At 35.4% G+C, this 20430-nt stretch overlaps 2 protein-coding genes and 1 long non-coding RNA gene across 4 annotated transcripts; all 3 read right to left on the bottom strand.

Annotated features, from left to right (window-relative positions):
* Positions 1-1373: 1373 nt before the first annotated feature.
* Positions 1374-9015, bottom strand: LOC133734076 (uncharacterized). The gene is made up of 3 exons (XR_009858036.1): positions 8787-9015; positions 3452-6947; positions 1374-1612 (listed from the first exon to the last, which is right to left on the bottom strand). It is a non-coding gene; the product is annotated as an uncharacterized LOC133734076 (long non-coding RNA).
* Positions 9016-10597: 1582 nt separating this feature from the next.
* On the bottom strand, positions 10598-11848 carry LOC133727759 (receptor-like protein 2). Its single transcript, XM_062155166.1, has one exon. It carries the CDS (start codon positions 11846-11848, stop codon positions 10598-10600), a length of 1251 nt encoding a protein of 416 aa, XP_062011150.1.
* A 180-nt stretch (positions 11849-12028) lies between these two features.
* On the bottom strand, positions 12029-14888 carry LOC133734487 (uncharacterized). Of its 2 annotated transcripts, XM_062162129.1 has the most exons (7): positions 14395-14888; positions 13971-14023; positions 13090-13154; positions 12781-12829; positions 12450-12633; positions 12300-12359; positions 12029-12214 (listed from the first exon to the last, which is right to left on the bottom strand). In XM_062162129.1, the coding sequence occupies exons 1-7, from the start codon at positions 14631-14633 to the stop codon at positions 12058-12060; spliced, it is 807 nt and encodes a 268-aa protein (XP_062018113.1). In that variant the 5' UTR covers positions 14634-14888; the 3' UTR covers positions 12029-12057. The 2 variants fall into 2 exon arrangements, 1 of the variants encoding a protein (XP_062018113.1); XR_009858339.1 differs by lacking the exons at positions 12029-12214; positions 12300-12359 and adding an exon at positions 12924-12995 and having other exon boundaries at positions 12548-12633; positions 14395-14416.
* Between the last annotated feature and the right edge of the window lie 5542 nt (positions 14889-20430).

The following is a 20430-nucleotide window of genomic DNA, read 5'->3' as shown; positions in this document are numbered from 1 at the left end:
CAGATGTTGAATTATCTGACTTGCTGGGATTGGGTGGTGGTGTTGGGACATCATCACCAGCCATGGTGATTGTGACTTTGTGAATTTGTTGTTGGGAAGGCTAGAGAAGAGTCAGGATCGTGAGTCCTGCTCTGATACCATGAAAAACAACAAAGACAGATTTTACATGAGAGATAATTACTCTATTGATCTGTATAACATTTATACAAGAATACAACTTGATTCTAGGATACAAAAAGGAAAGCTATTCTAGGCCTATTAATGTCTAATAATATAGAATCAATGTGATGATACAGAATGAATGTGTTAAATGTTGACAGCTATCCCAAGCTAATTTTACTCTGCTTTCCAACATATGGAACAAGGGTCTGATTCAGTTGAGTTTTACGTTGGGGCTCTGTCAGAGAAATTGCCTGCTAAACAGTTCGAGGATATTCCTGTTTGTAAGAGCAAGGCTTGCCGAGGAGGAGCTAGTGTTGAGTCAATGTGAAGTAAATTTGGATTTTTTACTTCGAAAGAAAAATAATGCCTTTGCTGTTTTAGTGTGAATTATATGGGAAAGACTGGATCTTGTGTTTCTGAGATTTCTAATTTTACTTTGAATAGTTGGGCAAAATAAGCAAAGAAACCACAGCCAATATTTACTTCTACTTCAAGTTAAAGACTGAGTTTCTTTTTGTAGAAAATTTGTTATTAATTGTACATTAAGAATGAGCTTGGGTTTTAATTATGTCCATATTCTGTTAGTTAAGAACTTTGAAAGTTTGAAAAATTCTGGTTTTCTGAGTGATTGAACTTGAATGTGGGAAATGTTTATGCCATTTGTGTTGATAACCAAATCAAGGTATCAAACAAAGGAAAAGGAACATAATGTTTTCGAATTTTTTTTTAGGTTATTTAGAGCAACAATTGCAGGATCAAGAGATTCTTGTAGTCATTTTAATTTTTTAATAGGAGAATTCTGATGAATTATTTGCTAAAATCATCTTGTTGAACCTATGTTATGTCTTTCCTTTCCATATTTCTGAGGTTATGATGAAAAGAAGTTTTTCCATTTTCCTTTCCAATCAAAAACTTGCTTGCTTTGATAAAGACAATGTCTGTGAGAAGTTTGTAGTGTTTTCCTCCAACCCTGCATTTCTGAAGGTTTGGAATCTCAAGTTTCGTACTTGCATCATGTATGTCAGTGTGCAATTTTTTATGAAGGCTATAGAAAGGCACTTGACCTATGTATTGCAATGGTTGCTCAAATAGTCGAATCCTATTTCACTTGGTATCACACTCACTCCCATCTATGATCTAATTCTTAAGGCCAATGCTCATGTCACGCCCCCAAATCCAAGGCCAATATTGTACTGAAATATGGCTCGTGAATTTGTGACGTGAGTCAAAACAAATAAAATTTTCTTCTTGAATAAATCAACAAGAAGTAAAAGAAATTATATACATCTTTGAATAGTACTTTTATTAGAAAACAAAAATCGGTAATATATTTACATAATCAAAGTTAAGCAAAATTCAAATAAGTACGGGTATTTACTAGAAATAGTAGTAGAAAAACATTATTTTATCTAGTAGGATCATCCCGTTTCCCCAAGCATCTACTCAAAACCTGAAAACAAGAAGGTGTAGCATCATGAGCAACACAAGCCCAGTAAGTACATATACCACCATCTTATATTAATTTGCCTTACAAAATGATGCAAATTGAATAACAAAGTAAAAATGATCGGCAGTCTTCTGTCAACGCACTTTGTAATAAATACTAATATCATCGTACCATCTCCTTATTGAATCGACAAGTAATGCATCACTAATAGATGAAAATAACCTCAAAACAATGTATGCTCAATTATCTTTTCACTTAGCACCGTAACATATTAATAATATATATCGCAGACAGATATTTGATCAAAATAATATAAGTACACTTCTCTTCTTAGTGAATTTTCAGATTAACTGGTAACAATTCATAAATACAAGTGCTAGGGTCCAACGTACTATACCCAAAGCACAAGTAAGCCAGGTTGACTGGTAACAAATCACAAATCCACGTACTAGGGTCCAACGTACTATACCCAAAGCACGGGAAAGCCGCAGCATACTAGGGTCCAACGTACTATACCCAAGTATGTATACTCAAAGTAAGCACCCTTCCTAAGAGTATAATAGTGCACTATCTGTAGGGACTAGGGCCCAAGGCTAACTTCCACATAACACCAAAACACGTTTACCAGTAATTCACTTAAGCACGGGGTAGTACTAATCACCCGGCTTCACAACTGTACTTCTCAAACATAATCAAATTCACAACATACAATCTTTATGAATTATAGATCATAATATATGTATATGTACTCACACATATAGATACATATACTTAGGAATAATCTCATATGAAAACATGTGTAACATAATTGTATATCACAAACAAGTAAATTCACTAGCAAACAACATAATTAAAAAGAAGCTTATACATAATTGAAATAAAGTAAAATAGGTAATAATAAAGCACAAGTATTAAATAAGTAACTATAAACAATTTAACAAAATTATATTATAGTTAGTATTTCAGTCCTTATGTCCAAATCCATTGAAGTTCATCAACCGTATTCATGTTTCTCCGATTAGAGTCATCAAACTTCAAAATGTGTTACGTTGTCCATCACAAGTCCGAATTAGTCAAATGAGTACACCGTTTCAAAGGGTTTTTCACAAGGAATTCAATAATACAGTCCATGTAAACATGTGCAATGTGTCCAAGTCCAAAAATGAAGATTTTCCAGAACAGTACAGTAATCGTCACTCTTTACTTTAACCTTAATTTCATATATTAATACGTCCTGTAGTTTTGACTACTGCTCTTGATACTCTCCAGATTTAAAGTTCAGATTATAAGCTTCGTTTTGATATAAAGAACATTGAAAACGGATAAGAAATGAGTGAGATATGATAGTTTGAAGTTATGAACATCATATGAGTTTTCCGGTGAAACCAACCGGAAAAGTTTTGAAAGATTCATTGTTTAATGCTTTAAAAATCATTTAAAATGTAAAATTAAGATACAAAATCAATTAGAAATCATCTATATGAACTTGATTAGATAAAACAAGAGTAAGACCAGAATTTTAGTATTTCCGGCAGCCGGAAAATGCATGAACTCACCGGTTTCTGGAAAAAGTTGCCGGATTCTGGAAAAAAATGGAAAGTAACAATTTTCTTTTAACCATAACTTCTTCGTTTCTTAACCTTTTTCAGTGATTCAAAATCCCAAAATGAGCCATTTTTCATGTAGATTAAGGTAGCATAACTTTCATCAGCAAATACATAAGTTTTATGCACGAAAAATTGGATTATGCAGCAGTGACGTTTTTACACCATTTTATTCTTGGTTCTTCAAATTGATCAAAATTTAAGGCAAAAGACTATAAGAGAGTTTTCATATACTTACATGAATATCTTTTGAAGTGATCAACAGGTGATTGGAGGCTTGGCCACGAAATTGAGCTTCACAACTTAAAGAACCTAAGAGCTTAAGCTAACTTTCTTTAACTAAAGATTTCTTTCTTTCCAATGAGTTTCTAAGTGAAATTCCTATATGAATGAGAATGGGATGAAGTTAGAGCAGGAAGTAGTGCTCTTTTATAGACCCAAAACAACATCTAACCTTAGTCAAGTTAGTTTCTAAGCTAGCTACTTACCCTTGGTGAATAGGAGTGTGGTTAAGCTCCAAGTGAATAAACAAAGACTTTTAGGCTAGATTTTTATGTGTTAGAGATGATGAGATCAGCTGCTTTCATCACAAAGTCATCTTCACTTTCTTTTTATGTTCTTGAAAAATGCATGTAAAGCTTGTCATTTGGTTCTAAGATTTAATTTCAAAATGAATAAAACTAATCAACTCAAATTAAAATGCTTAGGAATTGAAATGATTTAGAGAAGTGTAATCTATAGGCATCTACATGAATTATAAATGTTGAGATGATCCAACACTCAAAAAGGTATTTTCGTAATAAACTCATGAGTTAGAAAGTCATGAGATGAGCTTTTTGAATTATCAAAATCTTCACACAAAAAAAAAATGTTTTCTAAGATATATGAACTGTCGAGATCATAAAAAAAAATGCAATATAATTATTCCTAAAAGTTCGGGTTATTACAGTCTACCCACCTTAAAAGAAAATTCGTCCTCGAATTTTACGTAGGTTTCTCAATCCAATACAGGTGGTGGTTCGTACTTAGACTATATCATGACATCCCTAATAGTACTTGAAATCTTAAGGTATTATACCATTCCGATCTATTTTGCTACCATGTTGATATATTAGACGAATATATAAATCTAACTTTAACCTCTTGGTTTTCTCCCAAAAAGTATTCACCAAAAGTATTTGTGTATTTCCATTCCCCTTGAATGAAAACTGAACTTCACATGGTGAGCATAACTTCCTCTTAAATCCTATATTGTTTGGTGTGCATACTCTTTCTCAATATAGCAGTCTGGTGCTAATGTAGAGGTGTCATCTTTCATGTATACATAGTTTATGAGTTCTCACCTTGAGTTCAAAATATTCGGTAGGCTATATACTTAAATCTTGAATGATCTATACCTATAGCAGTCGAGGATCTAAACTCGTATCTTTCTAATATTCTAAAAGGTTGGAAGTTTCCTAAAGCATTAGGTCAAGATGTTGCTAGGTTTTGGATTCTGCATAACAACCAAGCAAGTTTTCTTCTTCTAGCTAACACTACCGCAAAACAATAAATGAGTTTATCTCTCTTCTTCAATGTTGTTCAAATCTTTCTCAAATAAAAGTTTCATCAAGTAGTTCCCAACTAAAAACACTCAACTGAACAAATCTTATATCTAAGAACTTTTCACCAAGCCTATTGTATCCCTTGGTTCGATTCTTTAGGTTGTAGAGAATACTAATCGACCTTTAAGCAATGGGTAGATACTAAGCTTATCTTCATAGTGGTAGTATGCAAGTGCGAGGGCACTAGAAATACCGAACTTTCGGGACCATAATGTTGGAATGGTTGAGACCTAAAATATATTCATCAAGAATCTGGACAAGGTAATTATCCGCATGCAAGGCATTGCATAAAACATTCTTTTCTCTCGGCAATTTACTGTCTTGCTGATAGCTATGGATGTATTTAGCCAGTCCAAAGGCTATAGTTTCTTTCAATTTGACAAGAAAGAAAATTCTAGTGACAAGCATGTTGATGCTTAACTTATTTATGGCTCTAACTCTCTTACTCTCAACTGTGTAGGAAACTTTTGAAAATAAGGATTCTTCCAAAATTGTACATTAAACATCTTAATTCAAGAAACTTAGGGTAGCCTAGATCGAACTACATGATAACGGACTTTCAAATCATTCCTATCTTAGATTATGTCATATTAGGTTACACTTAAACTTATAAAGGCTACAAAAAGTTACACCTCAAACAAGTTTATGGATAATAGCTCACATACTGCTAGGGCTAGAATTTTTGAACTTGGATAGGGAATAATTATTGTAAAAACCTATTCTTAGTAATCTAAACAAAATCATGATTCTAAACTTTCAACAAGAGCTAGAGCTTCAAGACGTACCTGTCACCTTTCATATCAATATCCTTCAACACATGAGAATAAATTTGAGTGGAAGGAAATCTTGCATGTCCAATTGTTTGAGTAATAGTCTTTTTCCATAATCGATCAATGCTTAAAGATCTCCCAAATGCACTAGGACCAATATTGCTATAAACTAATCTTATTCACCAATATTTTCACTAAATACTCCTCAAAATTTCTCCTATCTGTAGCCTACCCAGCAATTGTTTCAACCAATAATTCTAGAGCATTCTAGGAACCACTTAATCTGCTATAATAATGAACGCCATTTTCTTTCTCTCACGAGACTAATCTACAGATCCGAATTTTCCTAAAATAATTAAGTTTAACTTCCAAATAAAAGGATCTCTTCAATATCAATTTACCATAGGGATATCAAGCTAGCCCTAAACTGTTACTAGATCCTGGTTAAGCAATTCAACAACTACCTTATATGCTAAGCTCTTTTAGTGGAAGAAAAATTTGGGTGTCTTGCGAACGCTTAACAATTCTTCTAAGGCTTTAGTACTCATACTTCCATAATAGTCACGAGTACATCTAAACGAATCATTTTACTCTACTCATACTAAAGCATATAACTTCCACTTACTGTATATCTAATGTTATCCAAAACCACTTAGTCTCAAAAACTTGTGTCACAAAATCATATGCATAAATTACCATATTGACAAAAGCGTAAACATGGCATTATCACTGCTTGATCTATACAAAAAACAAAGGATCGATCAAACCTACTAGCCATATTGACTATAATAGTTTGATTAATAGAAGAACATTAGACAAATGATTCTTGATAATTAATCTCTTCTTTTCAATGAAACAAAACCCAAACAAATCACTATATCATCTCCTAACTTGATAAAGTCAGCATATAAAATATAACTGCAATCAAAGAATAGGGACACATAATACTCATCAAAGCTTTCGATAGCCTAAAATGCATGTATATGCTACATATATAGTACCCACCCCGTTTATATATTTTTATTTATAGAAAGCAAAACTTAAAAGGAACTTTTGCTCTGATACCAATCTGTCACGCCCCCAAATCCAAGGCCAATATTGTACTGAAATATGGCTCGTGAATTTGTGACGTGAGTCAAAACAAATAAAATTTTCTTCTTGAATAAATCAACAAGAAGTAAAAGAAATTATATACATCTTTGAATAGTACTTTTATTAGAAAACAAAAATCGGTAATATATTTACATAATCAAAGTTAAGCAAAATTCAAATAAGTACGGGTATTTACTAGAAATAGTAGTAGAAAAACATTATTTTATCTAGTAGGATCATCCCGTTTCCCCAAGCATCTACTCAAAACCTGAAAACAAGAAGGTGTAGCATCATGAGCAACACAAGCCCAGTAAGTACATATACCACCATCTTATATTAATTTGCCTTACAAAATGATGCAAATTGAATAACAAAGTAAAAATGATCGGCAGTCTTCTGTCAACGCACTTTGTAATAAATACTAATATCATCGTACCATCTCCTTATTGAATCGACAAGTAATGCATCACTAATAGATGAAAATAACCTCAAAACAATGTATGCTCAATTATCTTTTCACTTAGCACCGTAACATATTAATAATATATATCGCAGACAGATATTTGATCAAAATAATATAAGTACACTTCTCTTCTTAGTGAATTTTCAGATTAACTGGTAACAATTCATAAATACAAGTGCTAGGGTCCAACGTACTATACCCAAAGCACAAGTAAGCCAGGTTGACTGGTAACAAATCACAAATCCACGTACTAGGGTCCAACGTACTATACCCAAAGCACGGGAAAGCCGCAGCATACTAGGGTCCAACGTACTATACCCAAGTATGTATACTCAAAGTAAGCACCCTTCCTAAGAGTATAATAGTGCACTATCTGTAGGGACTAGGGCCCAAGGCTAACTTCCACATAACACCAAAACACGTTTACCAGTAATTCACTTAAGCACGGGGTAGTACTAATCACCCGGCTTCACAACTGTACTTCTCAAACATAATCAAATTCACAACATACAATCTTTATGAATTATAGATCATAATATATGTATATGTACTCACACATATAGATACATATACTTAGGAATAATCTCATATGAAAACATGTGTAACATAATTGTATATCACAAACAAGTAAATTCACTAGCAAACAACATAATTAAAAAGAAGCTTATACATAATTGAAATAAAGTAAAATAGGTAATAATAAAGCACAAGTATTAAATAAGTAACTATAAACAATTTAACAAAATTATATTATAGTTAGTATTTCAGTCCTTATGTCCAAATCCATTGAAGTTCATCAACCGTATTCATGTTTCTCCGATTAGAGTCATCAAACTTCAAAATGTGTTACGTTGTCCATCACAAGTCCGAATTAGTCAAATGAGTACACCGTTTCAAAGGGTTTTTCACAAGGAATTCAATAATACAGTCCATGTAAACATGTGCAATGTGTCCAAGTCCAAAAATGAAGATTTTCCAGAACAGTACAGTAATCGTCACTCTTTACTTTAACCTTAATTTCATATATTAATACGTCCTGTAGTTTTGACTACTGCTCTTGATACTCTCCAGATTTAAAGTTCAGATTATAAGCTTCGTTTTGATATAAAGAACATTGAAAACGGATAAGAAATGAGTGAGATATGATAGTTTGAAGTTATGAACATCATATGAGTTTTCCGGTGAAACCAACCGGAAAAGTTTTGAAAGATTCATTGTTTAATGCTTTAAAAATCATTTAAAATGTAAAATTAAGATACAAAATCAATTAGAAATCATCTATATGAACTTGATTAGATAAAACAAGAGTAAGACCAGAATTTTAGTATTTCCGGCAGCCGGAAAATGCATGAACTCACCGGTTTCTGGAAAAAGTTGCCGGATTCTGGAAAAAAATGGAAAGTAACAATTTTCTTTTAACCATAACTTCTTCGTTTCTTAACCTTTTTCAGTGATTCAAAATCCCAAAATGAGCCATTTTTCATGTAGATTAAGGTAGCATAACTTTCATCAGCAAATACATAAGTTTTATGCACGAAAAATTGGATTATGCAGCAGTGACGTTTTTACACCATTTTATTCTTGGTTCTTCAAATTGATCAAAATTTAAGGCAAAAGACTATAAGAGAGTTTTCATATACTTACATGAATATCTTTTGAAGTGATCAACAGGTGATTGGAGGCTTGGCCACGAAATTGAGCTTCACAACTTAAAGAACCTAAGAGCTTAAGCTAACTTTCTTTAACTAAAGATTTCTTTCTTTCCAATGAGTTTCTAAGTGAAATTCCTATATGAATGAGAATGGGATGAAGTTAGAGCAGGAAGTAGTGCTCTTTTATAGACCCAAAACAACATCTAACCTTAGTCAAGTTAGTTTCTAATCTAGCTACTTACCCTTGGTGAATAGGAGTGTGGTTAAGCTCCAAGTGAATAAACAAAGACTTTTAGGCTAGATTTTTATGTGTTAGAGATGATGAGATCAGCTGCTTTCATCACAAAGTCATCTTCACTTTCTTTTTATGTTCTTGAAAAATGCATGTAAAGCTTGTCATTTGGTTCTAAGATTTAATTTCAAAATGAATAAAACTAATCAACTCAAATTAAAATGCTTAGGAATTGAAATGATTTAGAGAAGTGTAATCTATAGGCATCTACATGAATTATAAATGTTGAGATGATCCAACACTCAAAAAGGTATTTTCGTAATAAACTCATGAGTTAGAAAGTCATGAGATGAGCTTTTTGAATTATCAAAATCTTCACACAAAAAAAAAATGTTTTCTAAGATATATGAACTGTCGAGATCATAAAAAAAAAATGCAATATAATTATTCCTAAAAGTTCGGGTTATTACAGCTCATATGGTGGGTTCAGGGTTAGGAGGATAGTTATCAGCCCCATTTTTACCCTCCAAAAGGTAAGAAAGTTATCGGCCCCATCTCGTGCCCTGTCTAGGAAGTTTAGGTGATTAGTGAAATCATATCTGGCATGTCATTATGCTCTTTGTACCATTGGTCATTGTTTCCCTGAATTAATTGTTCATTTAGTAAAGAATGAAATTGCAACGTCCTTTGTCCTTTTTAAGCAAGATATAGTGGAGCAGATATTCTTATTAAAAAAAAGAAAAATGAAGCCAATAATTTTTTGAAATTGTTATTTTTGTCATTGATGATTGATCCTTTAATAAACACTGAGCAGACAATTCTGAGTTAATAAACTTTGGCAGCATGCATAATCAGCAAATTCTTCAAGGGTTCATATTCGTATGTAGATAGGAATGCCTTTGAAGTGAAACCGAGACCAAATTTGCAATTTTTAAGCTCTAAACCTTCTATATCGTGTCGCTACTTGCTGTGAGCAGAAGGCTCTTGCATGAACACCCAGCTTCTTAGCTGAGTGTTTTCTGTTTGAAGAAAATTCTTTAACCCTAATTTACACCGGAGAATGTGTTCCCATTTAAAAGTTAAAAGTGCTTTTTTTTTTTGCTCCTATCATCTTCCTTTGTGTGATTAGGCTTGAATGAATTATGCTAATCTTTGGTGGACTAATGTAGTTTCCTTAATGGTGTTGCAGGTAGAATTAACTAAAATGGAGTTGGCATTGGAAGAAGAATAAAGTGTGCATATGTTTCTATCTGTTGCAAGAATTTTATGCTTGTTGCTCTCAAGTTCACTCCACACAAGTGGCCTACAGAAGCAAATATATGTGCATATGAATTTCTTGTTAGTTGCCACAAAAAGAAATAATGTATTGTTATTTCCTCTGTGTGCCAACTACAGGCACTGATCTACACCGTATGAATTATAAGTAAATATATGTGAAAATTTCATGCTTGTCAATGAAACTTTGTGGGAATGTTTTATTATGATTATTACAATAAGAGTAGTAGAGTACTGTCTACTATCTAACTTCTAAACAAACTTTCTCCTCATGCTTGCCATACACTTTGCTATCATCACAAGAACCTGTCTTGTACATTGTCAAGGAAATGGTAATATGCATACCTCCACTTTCTCATCAGCACTAAAGGACCACAGACTCCCCAAAATCCGGTAATGAACCCAAGTGTAACAGAAACATAAAACCATGGAATTTGATGCTCCTTGGTGTCTACATCTTGGGTGCTCATATCAGGTGCATCAGCACCTTTTGTTGTCTGACACTTATTTGGCAGTGGGGCACCACAAAGTTTCAGATTCCCCTCAAATGCAGAAGCATTGAAATTTTGGAGTTGAGTGCTTGATGGTATTGGTCCTCCAAGATTATTGTACGAGACATTGAAACTTGATAAGAAATTAAGACCTGTGCATGATGCCCGGATTTTTCCAGACAAATGGTTCATGGAGAGATCCAGTCTCTCCATGTACTTTAGGTTAGATATCTGGTCTGGAATGTTGCCGGAGAAGTTGTTAGCACTAAGATCCAGCTCATGAAGAAGCTGCAATTGGCCAATCTCAATAGGTATATTCCCACTAAGGCAATTGTGACTTAGGTATATAACTGGGACAAAAAATAAATAATTGTACTGTTTTGTTATTGCATCAGCACTAGGGTGGTAGTAGATAGGCAGTTCAAGATAAAAACGACCTACTTGAGCTGTAGCTTGTCTAGATACTAACATAGGTAGTGTGCACAATTCCTTTGGAAATTCTCCAGAAAGTTGGTTGAAGTCCATTACTAAACTTTGCAACCTTGGAAGAGTGCCCAGCCAACTTGGAATTGAGCCTGTGATTCTGTTGCGATTCAGATCCAAGACCTGTAACATTTTCAGCTTCGATAGCCATGAGGGAATTATACCACTAAGGTTACATGAACTCAAATCTAAAAGTCGAAGATTTTGAAATCCATTAAAATCCGCCATTTCAACACCGTTCGGCATTTCCTCACCTAAAAGACTAGATCCCAAGGAAACAAGTACGAGACGTTTGCAACCCATCAGTTTCTTCATTGCCCCTGTCACATTGGTCAAACCTTTGTTCGAACCAAGTGAGAGGTAGGACAGGGATTTCAATGAAAGAATTTCAGGCTGTATTTGAACCTCTAGATTATTGTAGTTCACATGAATTGCTTTCAAGAACTTGCACGAGTAGATGCTTCTCGGCAAGATACCAAAGAAGTTATTTTTCCGCAAGCCAAGTTTACTAAGTTGGCTAAGTTTGGAAAAATTGACCATGGAGATATCACCTCCCAAGTTGTTGGTTCCCATACGTAGTTCAACGAGGTTTGTGCAATTCATCAGAGATAGGGGCAGTGAACCCAGGAATATTTCAAGTCTTCAACCCAGGAATATTTCATAGGTCCTTTTGGATATGCACTACGCTACTTCAAGTCTTCAACCCAGGAATATTTCACATCATGCCATTTCAAACAGATAATAGTAGGGCAACAAAATCAAGGACATTGATTGCAATTCAGTTACTGGGTGTTCATATACAAAGTGTCACAGAGCAATTGAAATTCTTGACCAGAAAGGGGGGAAAAGCAACATACATTAGCATAAGCTAAGTGGTAGAGGGGAACATTAGGCTGTGCCAATATCATCTCCTCATAGCAGAATGCAGCTTGCTTGTGCCTAGTTTACAGAGACTCACTTATCAATTTCTGCAAAGCATAGACAATTGAAGCCACTAAACTTCCTTAAGTCTGTAGAAACATACATTTGCAACGAGACATAGATTTCTACGAGCTCTCTCCAAGCATCATTATCGGCCATAAATCTGTAAACAGAGGGAAAAGACAAGTTAACAACTTTTTTCTTTTTCAGACATAAAACATACTTTTGTCAAGGCATTTAATATATGCTTTACATTTCAAGATATTTATTAAGCCATTCAATGGCCCCTGAAGTATCGCCTTGAGCCCTTGCCATAGCTAGCCTTCTGTTATGTATTACCTGCAAAAGAAGGATAGATTGAAATTCACATATTAGATAAGCCTTCTCTGCATCTGCCCAGGATCCCTTTGCCTCAAGCAACATAGCCTCTAGCTTGCCTGTTGTATATGGAAAAACAAATAACTTATTCACCACATAGCAACAGCTAACAACAACATTAAGTTTAGCCAGTTATTTTGACATTACTGAAGAATGTAATACTAGCCTCTCTCTATACATGGTTTCAATGAATTATTTCGACTTACCAACTCTTTTACTCTCTGGAAATGCCTTTCGTAAAAGCTTGATGAGGTCCTGCAAAAATCAAGTAAAGGCGCATAAGTTAACCCTTTTACTTTTGTGAGTATGAACATTTGCACAACAGTAAAACAAATCATATATGACTTACACAAATCTGCCAATCTCAATCCAGAGTATATGAAGCCTAAAGTTACCATCAGATACATTATGATTGATTTGGCTGAAAGAAAGAGAACAATACATCATCATCAAAGCCTAAAGTTGCTAGTTCAAAGTACTTTAAAAGTATAAGCTAAAGAAAATAAGTATTATACCTTTGCAACATCAAGACACTGGCAGTCCAAGGCTGTAAGTGCAACCTGCTCATATAGAGTCCATTCTGCATCGAGAAATACAAAAAGGAACTTTAAATTGGAGACATAATAATGACAGGATATAAGCTTATCATGATTGAATATAGTTAGAAAAAAGGAAGCTAGAGGCTAGAAAATACAAACTAGCAAAAAGGAAGGCAGTTCAAACAAAGAAGGAGGGTTCACAGCTACAACACCTAGATTCCCAACCCAGGACTTCTGCCATTCCGACAAATGATAAAAGAAATGGAGGTCCAACCAATTATACCAAGCAGATGGTTATACCAATTATAAATTTTCAGTACAGAAAGCACATATGGAAAGACTATACATCTATAAAGAAACTTAGTGAAAGAATGTTAGGAGTGCAGTGATACAACCTGCTAAATGACCGAAAAAACTTGGCAATATCGGAATGGTGCAAATGAATTGGAAGGAGAAATTTGGAAGTTCTCACAATGTCACAAGACTCGAGAGTGTTCTATGTCAATAAAAAGGATTTTCATTGCAGTTACTTAGGTATAAGAAAGCTTGTTGTATTATACTGATTTTGTATTAGTTTCTACTGCTCAGCAGTTGGTTAATTGATTTTAAATTTGAGCTTAGTAGAGTACTTTGAAAGTGGTGTCTCTAAGTTATCTAGTCATGAATCTACTAAAAGAAGTATGATAGACTACTTGATGAATCAGCTAGGAGTAATTTCACCGACTGCGACACACAAAAGAGTTCTTATAGATAGACTAGTCCTGTACTTGCATGACTTAGCAACAAGTTTCTTTATATAATGTGACGAACATGCTGGTGATCAAATGAAACAGGGAAACAGGTGGAAAGAAAGAAACCTGCCACTGAGGACAATACGTCGGAGGGAAGCTCGCGTTCGTCTTCTCGTTGGCTTTGCAAAAGAAAAGGAATCAGAGGTTTGACCACATACAAAATATATATATATATACATACATTGCTTGTGTGTGTATCTGAAGGATTCAAAATCAAAACCAAACCATGATAAGCACAACTGAATTAATTGATTAACGTTGATCCCTACATTGTATCTCTCCATTGAATCAATAAGACTAGAAAGATGATAACCCATTCTGGGTTACTTGCTGCCCCACAAGTCTTAACAAATACTAGTCTTACCTCTAAACAAGTTGTCAATTTCATTATTTGATAGATTATATATATCGAAGAAAGATCAGAATAAATAATAGCAAAGGTTGAATGGGAATAGAAATAGTGGAAGGGGAAGGAGGAGTAATTAAGTACCTGAAATAGTGGGAGAGTGTAGGAATGTCGGGAGGAGACTTGGAATGAATGATGGAGCGAAACGATGAGATTCTACGAGCAGACAAGGGTTTGAGAGAGCGTCGTACTCGTAACCCAGCGATTCGAGTACCCAATCCAAAGCCAAAGACGAACCCAAAACCAAGTTGGGGTTGGTGGCGGAGGTCGCAGTCTCGCAGCCGTAGGTGATTCGAGAGACGAGAGCCACCACCACTCAACATTATTTGCAATTCGCTCGTTCTTTCCCTCAAAACTCAACCTACTCACTCCCAAGTCACAACTCACAACAAAACCTTTTCAACATTCGTCCCCCACAAATTGGACGGCTGGGAGGGCGTGAAGGTGGCGGAGATGATGGGTGGGGAGAATCGGTGGTGGGGAGTGGGGGAGAAGTTAGGGAGTAGAAGAGGTAGAGGGGAGACGAGAGAAGAAAAGGTTGGCTTCTAAGAGATAGACACGAATAAAGAGACACACTCCTTTTCAGAGACTAGTACAAAGTTAGGAGAGGGAAATTCAACTTTCAGCCAATAAAATGGGCGGGCTATGGCATTTAAGGCGTGCTCTTAACGCATGCCGTAAAAGACTAAATATGTATGCCTTTACAGCGTGCAGAAAACGAGTGCCGCAAATGTGTGTATATATTTACGGCGTGCAAGAGATGTGGGCCGTAATTACATTGTAACATTTACGACGCGCAAGAAATGTGAACTGTAAAAGACTAAACACACATGAATTTTACGGCGTGCAATACATGTGCGCCGTAAATGTATATACATTTATGACACACATTAATTGTGTGCCGTAAATGTATGTCATTTATGGCATGCTTTTTTGTGCGCCGTAAATTTTGCACAGTAAAAGCCTACTTTTGTTGTAGTGAAGTAGATCCAACTCATCCGGGTGCAATCATCAACGAATAAAACAAACCATTTCATTCCAGAGGGCGTTGGTGGACAGGGCCCCCAAACATCAGAGCGAAGAAGATCAAATGGAGCAATACTTTTATTTGAGCTCAAAGTATAGTTTACACGGTGACTCTTACCTAAAATGAAAGTGTTGCATTTAAAGTCTGATGGTCTATTGTGCTGAAATAATGAAGGAAAGAGAGTTTGGAGATAACCAAATGATGGATGTTCCAATCTCTTATGCCATAACCAGATTTGTTCTTCATCTGTGGATGTTTTTTTTTCTGAATCTGATGCACTTCACTTACACGACGATTGTGAGCAGTGGTCATCTCCATGTAGTATAATCCCACCTTCTCAATACCCCTCCCAATGGTTTCCTCTGTTAGGATGTCCTGAAATATACAACACCAAGGGTAAAGAATTACACAACAATAAAATTGTTTGGTTATCTGTTTGACAGACAAGAGATTATGAGATAGGGAAGGAACAAGTAACATAGTATCAAGGGTAAGGGATTGTGTAAGAGTGACAAACCCAGCACTAGTAATGGGGTAGGAATCGCCATTGGCATTAGTTAGGCCAAACTGGCGAACTGGAGTTAAATGGTGAATATTGCTAGAGTTATTAGTCATATGGTCAGTTGCACCCGAATCAATTATCCACAAATCTTTACAATTAAAGGCAGTTACTCGACAGCAAAGAGAAAGGTGTACCTAAAGTGGTCATGAAGGCAAAAGTGGAGTTACCAGAGTGATCACCGTGAGCAGGTTCGTCAGAATCTGTACTCAAACTTAGGTCTGGTGAAGTAATTTGGAGGGAGGCTTGAGGTTTGCCTTTGGGCCGATAGCTCTTTGGGTTTTTATTGCCAGAGGGCTTCAATGATTTTGCTTCCTCTTGTACTTCTTTTGCTTGTGCTTCCTTGAGATTAGCAATGTGACCCTCCTACCAGTCTGGAAAGCCATGTAATTGAAAACAAGTCTCTACCATATGCCCGGTTGATTTGCAATAAGTGCATTTCATGGAACCTGGAGAGGGTGCTTTCCAAGGTGATGTAGATAAAGAAGACCGGAAGCTACGGACATGCGGTGGTCGGTATTGAGCAACCATGGCAGATCCTTCGTACTTTGTGTCGGACATCATCTTTTGGAGTCTATTATGCTCAGCACTGCCTTGAGAATAAGCCTCTTCTATGGAAGGTAAAGGCTTGGTGTTTAGGATTCTACTCCGGACTCCATCAAGGTGAGGGTCTAGCCCGGCCAAAAAGAAATAGACACGGTGCTTAGTGACCCTATTAACCATGTAGGTGATAGAATATGTATCCTTGAGCCGGAGAGGATCCAATATGTCAAGCTCCTGCCTTATCTTCTTCATATATATTGTTGTAAGAGTGTTTCTATTAGGACCTCCAAATCTGCTCACTTGACCTCACTCTATTAAATGACATATACAACCTCCTATAAAATGACTACTAAGGACGATAATTATACCGAAAAAAATATATATATTATATTGATTTTCTCTAGATTTTCCAATTCAATAATATTAGATTGCATTCTTTATTATTTTCCTTATCAATTTTCATTTTCCAATTTCACTACATACTCATTAAAGCATTCATATATATTTAATAAGAATCAAAACTAGGATTAAGATCATGTGACATAAAAATGCATAGCTAAAAAAAAAAATCACAGAATAGTTTATGTTATTTTTTTCTTGATTAGAAATTTATTTTTAAGACTCAATACCTTGTGTTTGAATTTTTTTATTAAAAAAGATATTTATGTTGACTGATTAAGGAATGGATATGTAATTAAATTATTGAAATAACTAAGTTTTTTTATTTTAAAGATAATAGTTTGTTTGGAAATTATCTAAGTGAGGTTATTTGAGGAACTTTTGTGAGGTTTAGTGAGTAAATTTAGTATTTGAAAATTTGATAGGAGGTGTGACAAGCATAAGAGGTCAAGTAAGTAAATTTGGAGGTTCTAATAGAAAAATTGTTGCTGTAATAACCACAAAGAGGAGCTGCATTCTGTTTAGTGAAAACAGAAGCAATTTGCAGTTCATAGTTTCTTGTATCATCTTGGGCTACTGAAAAAGTAGTTTTGGCAGCATCCCAAATTTCTTTAGTTGTCTCTAAGCTTTCATAATTTCCTCTTACATCCTTGTGCATAGAGTTACGGAGCCATGCTTGAACAAGGTTGTCTTCTTCGACCCATTTTCATAACCCTCTTCATCTTCTTCTTTAGATGGTGATTTCTTTTTGCCAGTGAGATAGCCAAGTTTGCATCGGCTAGTGATGTTCAACTTGGCATGTTTAGACCAAGAAATAAAATTGGTGCTATCCAATTTTTCTGGAGTAATAGGGCCATGATCATTGGATGATGATCGCCCTTTATATTGAGAAGAAGCTTCGGAGTTGGTTGCTGATATGTGGGTTGAATCAGTGTGTAATTCATTGATAACCATGGTTCAGTACTTACTAAGTAAAGAGAAGAGGAATTTGATCCTTGGGTGTTGCCTATTGCGCAACCTTTCTGTATCTCCTTTTAATGTGACCAGGTAAGGAGAGTTAAGATTTTGGTGGAGCAATGCTCACTTTCCAACATTTCGGTTACTTTTCTCTTATTCAATCTTTGGTCTAGACATCGCATTAATTGGATGAATTTAATCGTGTTGAGCGAATAAGCTCGACGTTACAAGGATAAAATTTCTAATCTAATTTACTTTGATTTTTTGTTTTCCTCGACCAACCTTTGTAATCAGCTTGGTATTGGAGTTGGTCGGGTCGGAACTGATTGGGTCTTGGTAACTCAAGAGTTAGAAGGGCCGGATTTGGCTTGGGCCTCAGTGAACGGGTCGGCCCGAAGCTGGTGGGTATATTTGCTTCGTGTAATCTGAAGCTCGTCAAAAAAGAAACTCGACGACGCTGCAATCTGAGTCTGGGTTTCGTGCTCGCTGCAATCTGAGCTGGCGGGTATATTTGCTTCGTTGTCAGACTAGATCGATCTTCACCGGCCTCATGAAGCAACAGCTTCACGATCAGTTTGGAATTTCTAAAAAGAATGAAACTCGAAAACTGATCCGGAATGAGTATGGTCTGGGAATGGTGAGAAAGGAATCAAGGTACTTTGATTGTCTTCCTAAGTATAGTATGGGTACTGGGTATATTGAAGAACCGAAATTGTTCTTGGTTTTCTGGGTATGATCTAGGTTTGTTCAGAAAAGAATCAAGATCAGTTTATGATCAGTTGATTTTGTCTGAGAATGGATACGGGGAAGAAATAAGCTTCCTGGGTATGATATTGGTATGGATATATTTTCTGGGTAAAAATGAAGAAAGAACAACTCTGTATCTGGTACTGGTATGTGATGTGCTCATATTTTCCTATTTTGTTGTGCTTCTTAATCTTAGTTTTTATGTTTAGTTCTCCTTATTTATGGTTCATTTACTTAGTTTAGCGTGTTTATAGGTGTGAGGAGCAAGGATGAGAAAAAGAAGGAAAACGAGAGGAAAAGGATTGAAGGTGCTTTGCAATCCTAAAAACTGAAGCAGCCTCTGCAGAATGGCTAACTTTGAGGATTAAACTGTACTGATCCAGAGATAACCAGAAGACGAGCCTTATATGCACGGAAAGCCCTGAATGTCTAGTTTCTGGAGAATTTTACGGTTCGTGATTTCGATATTCCTAGAGAGAGATATGGCCGTTTAAGTACAGGCAGTTCAGTCGATACGCGGATCTGCGACGTGTTTCCAAGAGCTCGAGTTTTCAAGGCCTGAATGACTTAGCAAAATTCTGAGAAGATTGATCTAGCATTATGGACCGTTTGAGAGCCCAACATATGTTTCCTTGGAATTTTAGGGTGCCACATCACCTTTCTTTTGTGCTAAGTTATTAAGGAGTTCCAGAGGCCTAAAGCAAGAAGGAAAAGTTGCACCTTATAAAAGGAGAATGTGTCAAGATAGAGAGGAGGGACCATTCACCATCAGATTTTCACCAAAGAAGGCTGCTGCCATCACGTGTTCACCTTCCATCTCCATTCAACAAGTTCTTTTATGTTTTTAAGATTTTCTATTATGTTTTCTTTGAACATGAGTAGCTAAACTCCTTTTCTAGGGCTAGGATGAGGCCCTAGCATGATTGTTTACATGTTTTGATATTCAATTGATGGATTATTAGTTTCTTTTTAGATGAATTCTTAATCTCTGCTTGAATTGTGCTTATGTTAAAGTTCTATTGATTCGCGACCTTTAGGGCTTTGCATCTAGTTATCAGAAGATGAATTTGAGGCATAGCTGCAATATAATTCATATTAGCTTCATGTGATTAAGAATTGTAAATTACATTATTACTTGAGAAAGAATAATGATTTGCTTGATTTCCTTGTTTTCTAAAACGTAATGAGTCCTGCATGTTAAATTTATACCTGAGAAGGATAAACTGCATAGTTAGGATATACGACCTTTACCCGAGAGGGAGAGAATCATGCACTTAAGGAAAACTATGGTCTAGAGTACCTGAGAAGGACTTAGATACGGGAATTATCATCTGGAGAAACGAAAGAATCCATTGGTTGGTTCAAAACGTAGATAAGATTGCTTGTGGTTGATTCCCACACCCTAGGCTCATCATCATCATATTTTTACTTCTAATCATTATAAACTCTTTTCAATTTCAGTTTATTTAGATTCACTTTTTAAGTTTCTGTTTCAAGTTATTTTCCCATTATCAACAACTCTTTTCAAAACCGTGAAAATCATAGTCTTAGCTTGAGTCATTGTGTGTGTCTTAATCAGTTTGTGTTTCTTGTTTTGTGTGTTTTTGGTTTTAATTAATTTAGGTTTTCATATTGTGAATTGACTTAATATCCTCGTGGGAACGACAACCCCTTCTCTTCCATTACTATACTACATCCACCCTGTATACTTGCAGGAATTCCATCAAGTTTTTGGCGCCGTTGCCGGGGATAATTTAGTTTAATTCAAAATATTTGATTCCTAATTTAATTCTAGTTGTGTTAGTTTGATTTGTTTTATTTAGTTTTTGGAGTCGAAAAAAAAAAAAAAAAGGTTTTGATAAAATAAGTCAGACCAGCGTTTATTTCT

This window comes from Rosa rugosa, chromosome 2, assembly GCF_958449725.1.
Source record: "Rosa rugosa chromosome 2, drRosRugo1.1, whole genome shotgun sequence".
NCBI lineage: Eukaryota > Viridiplantae > Streptophyta > Magnoliopsida > Rosales > Rosaceae > Rosa > Rosa rugosa.
This window is presented reverse-complemented; position numbering and strand designations above follow the sequence as displayed.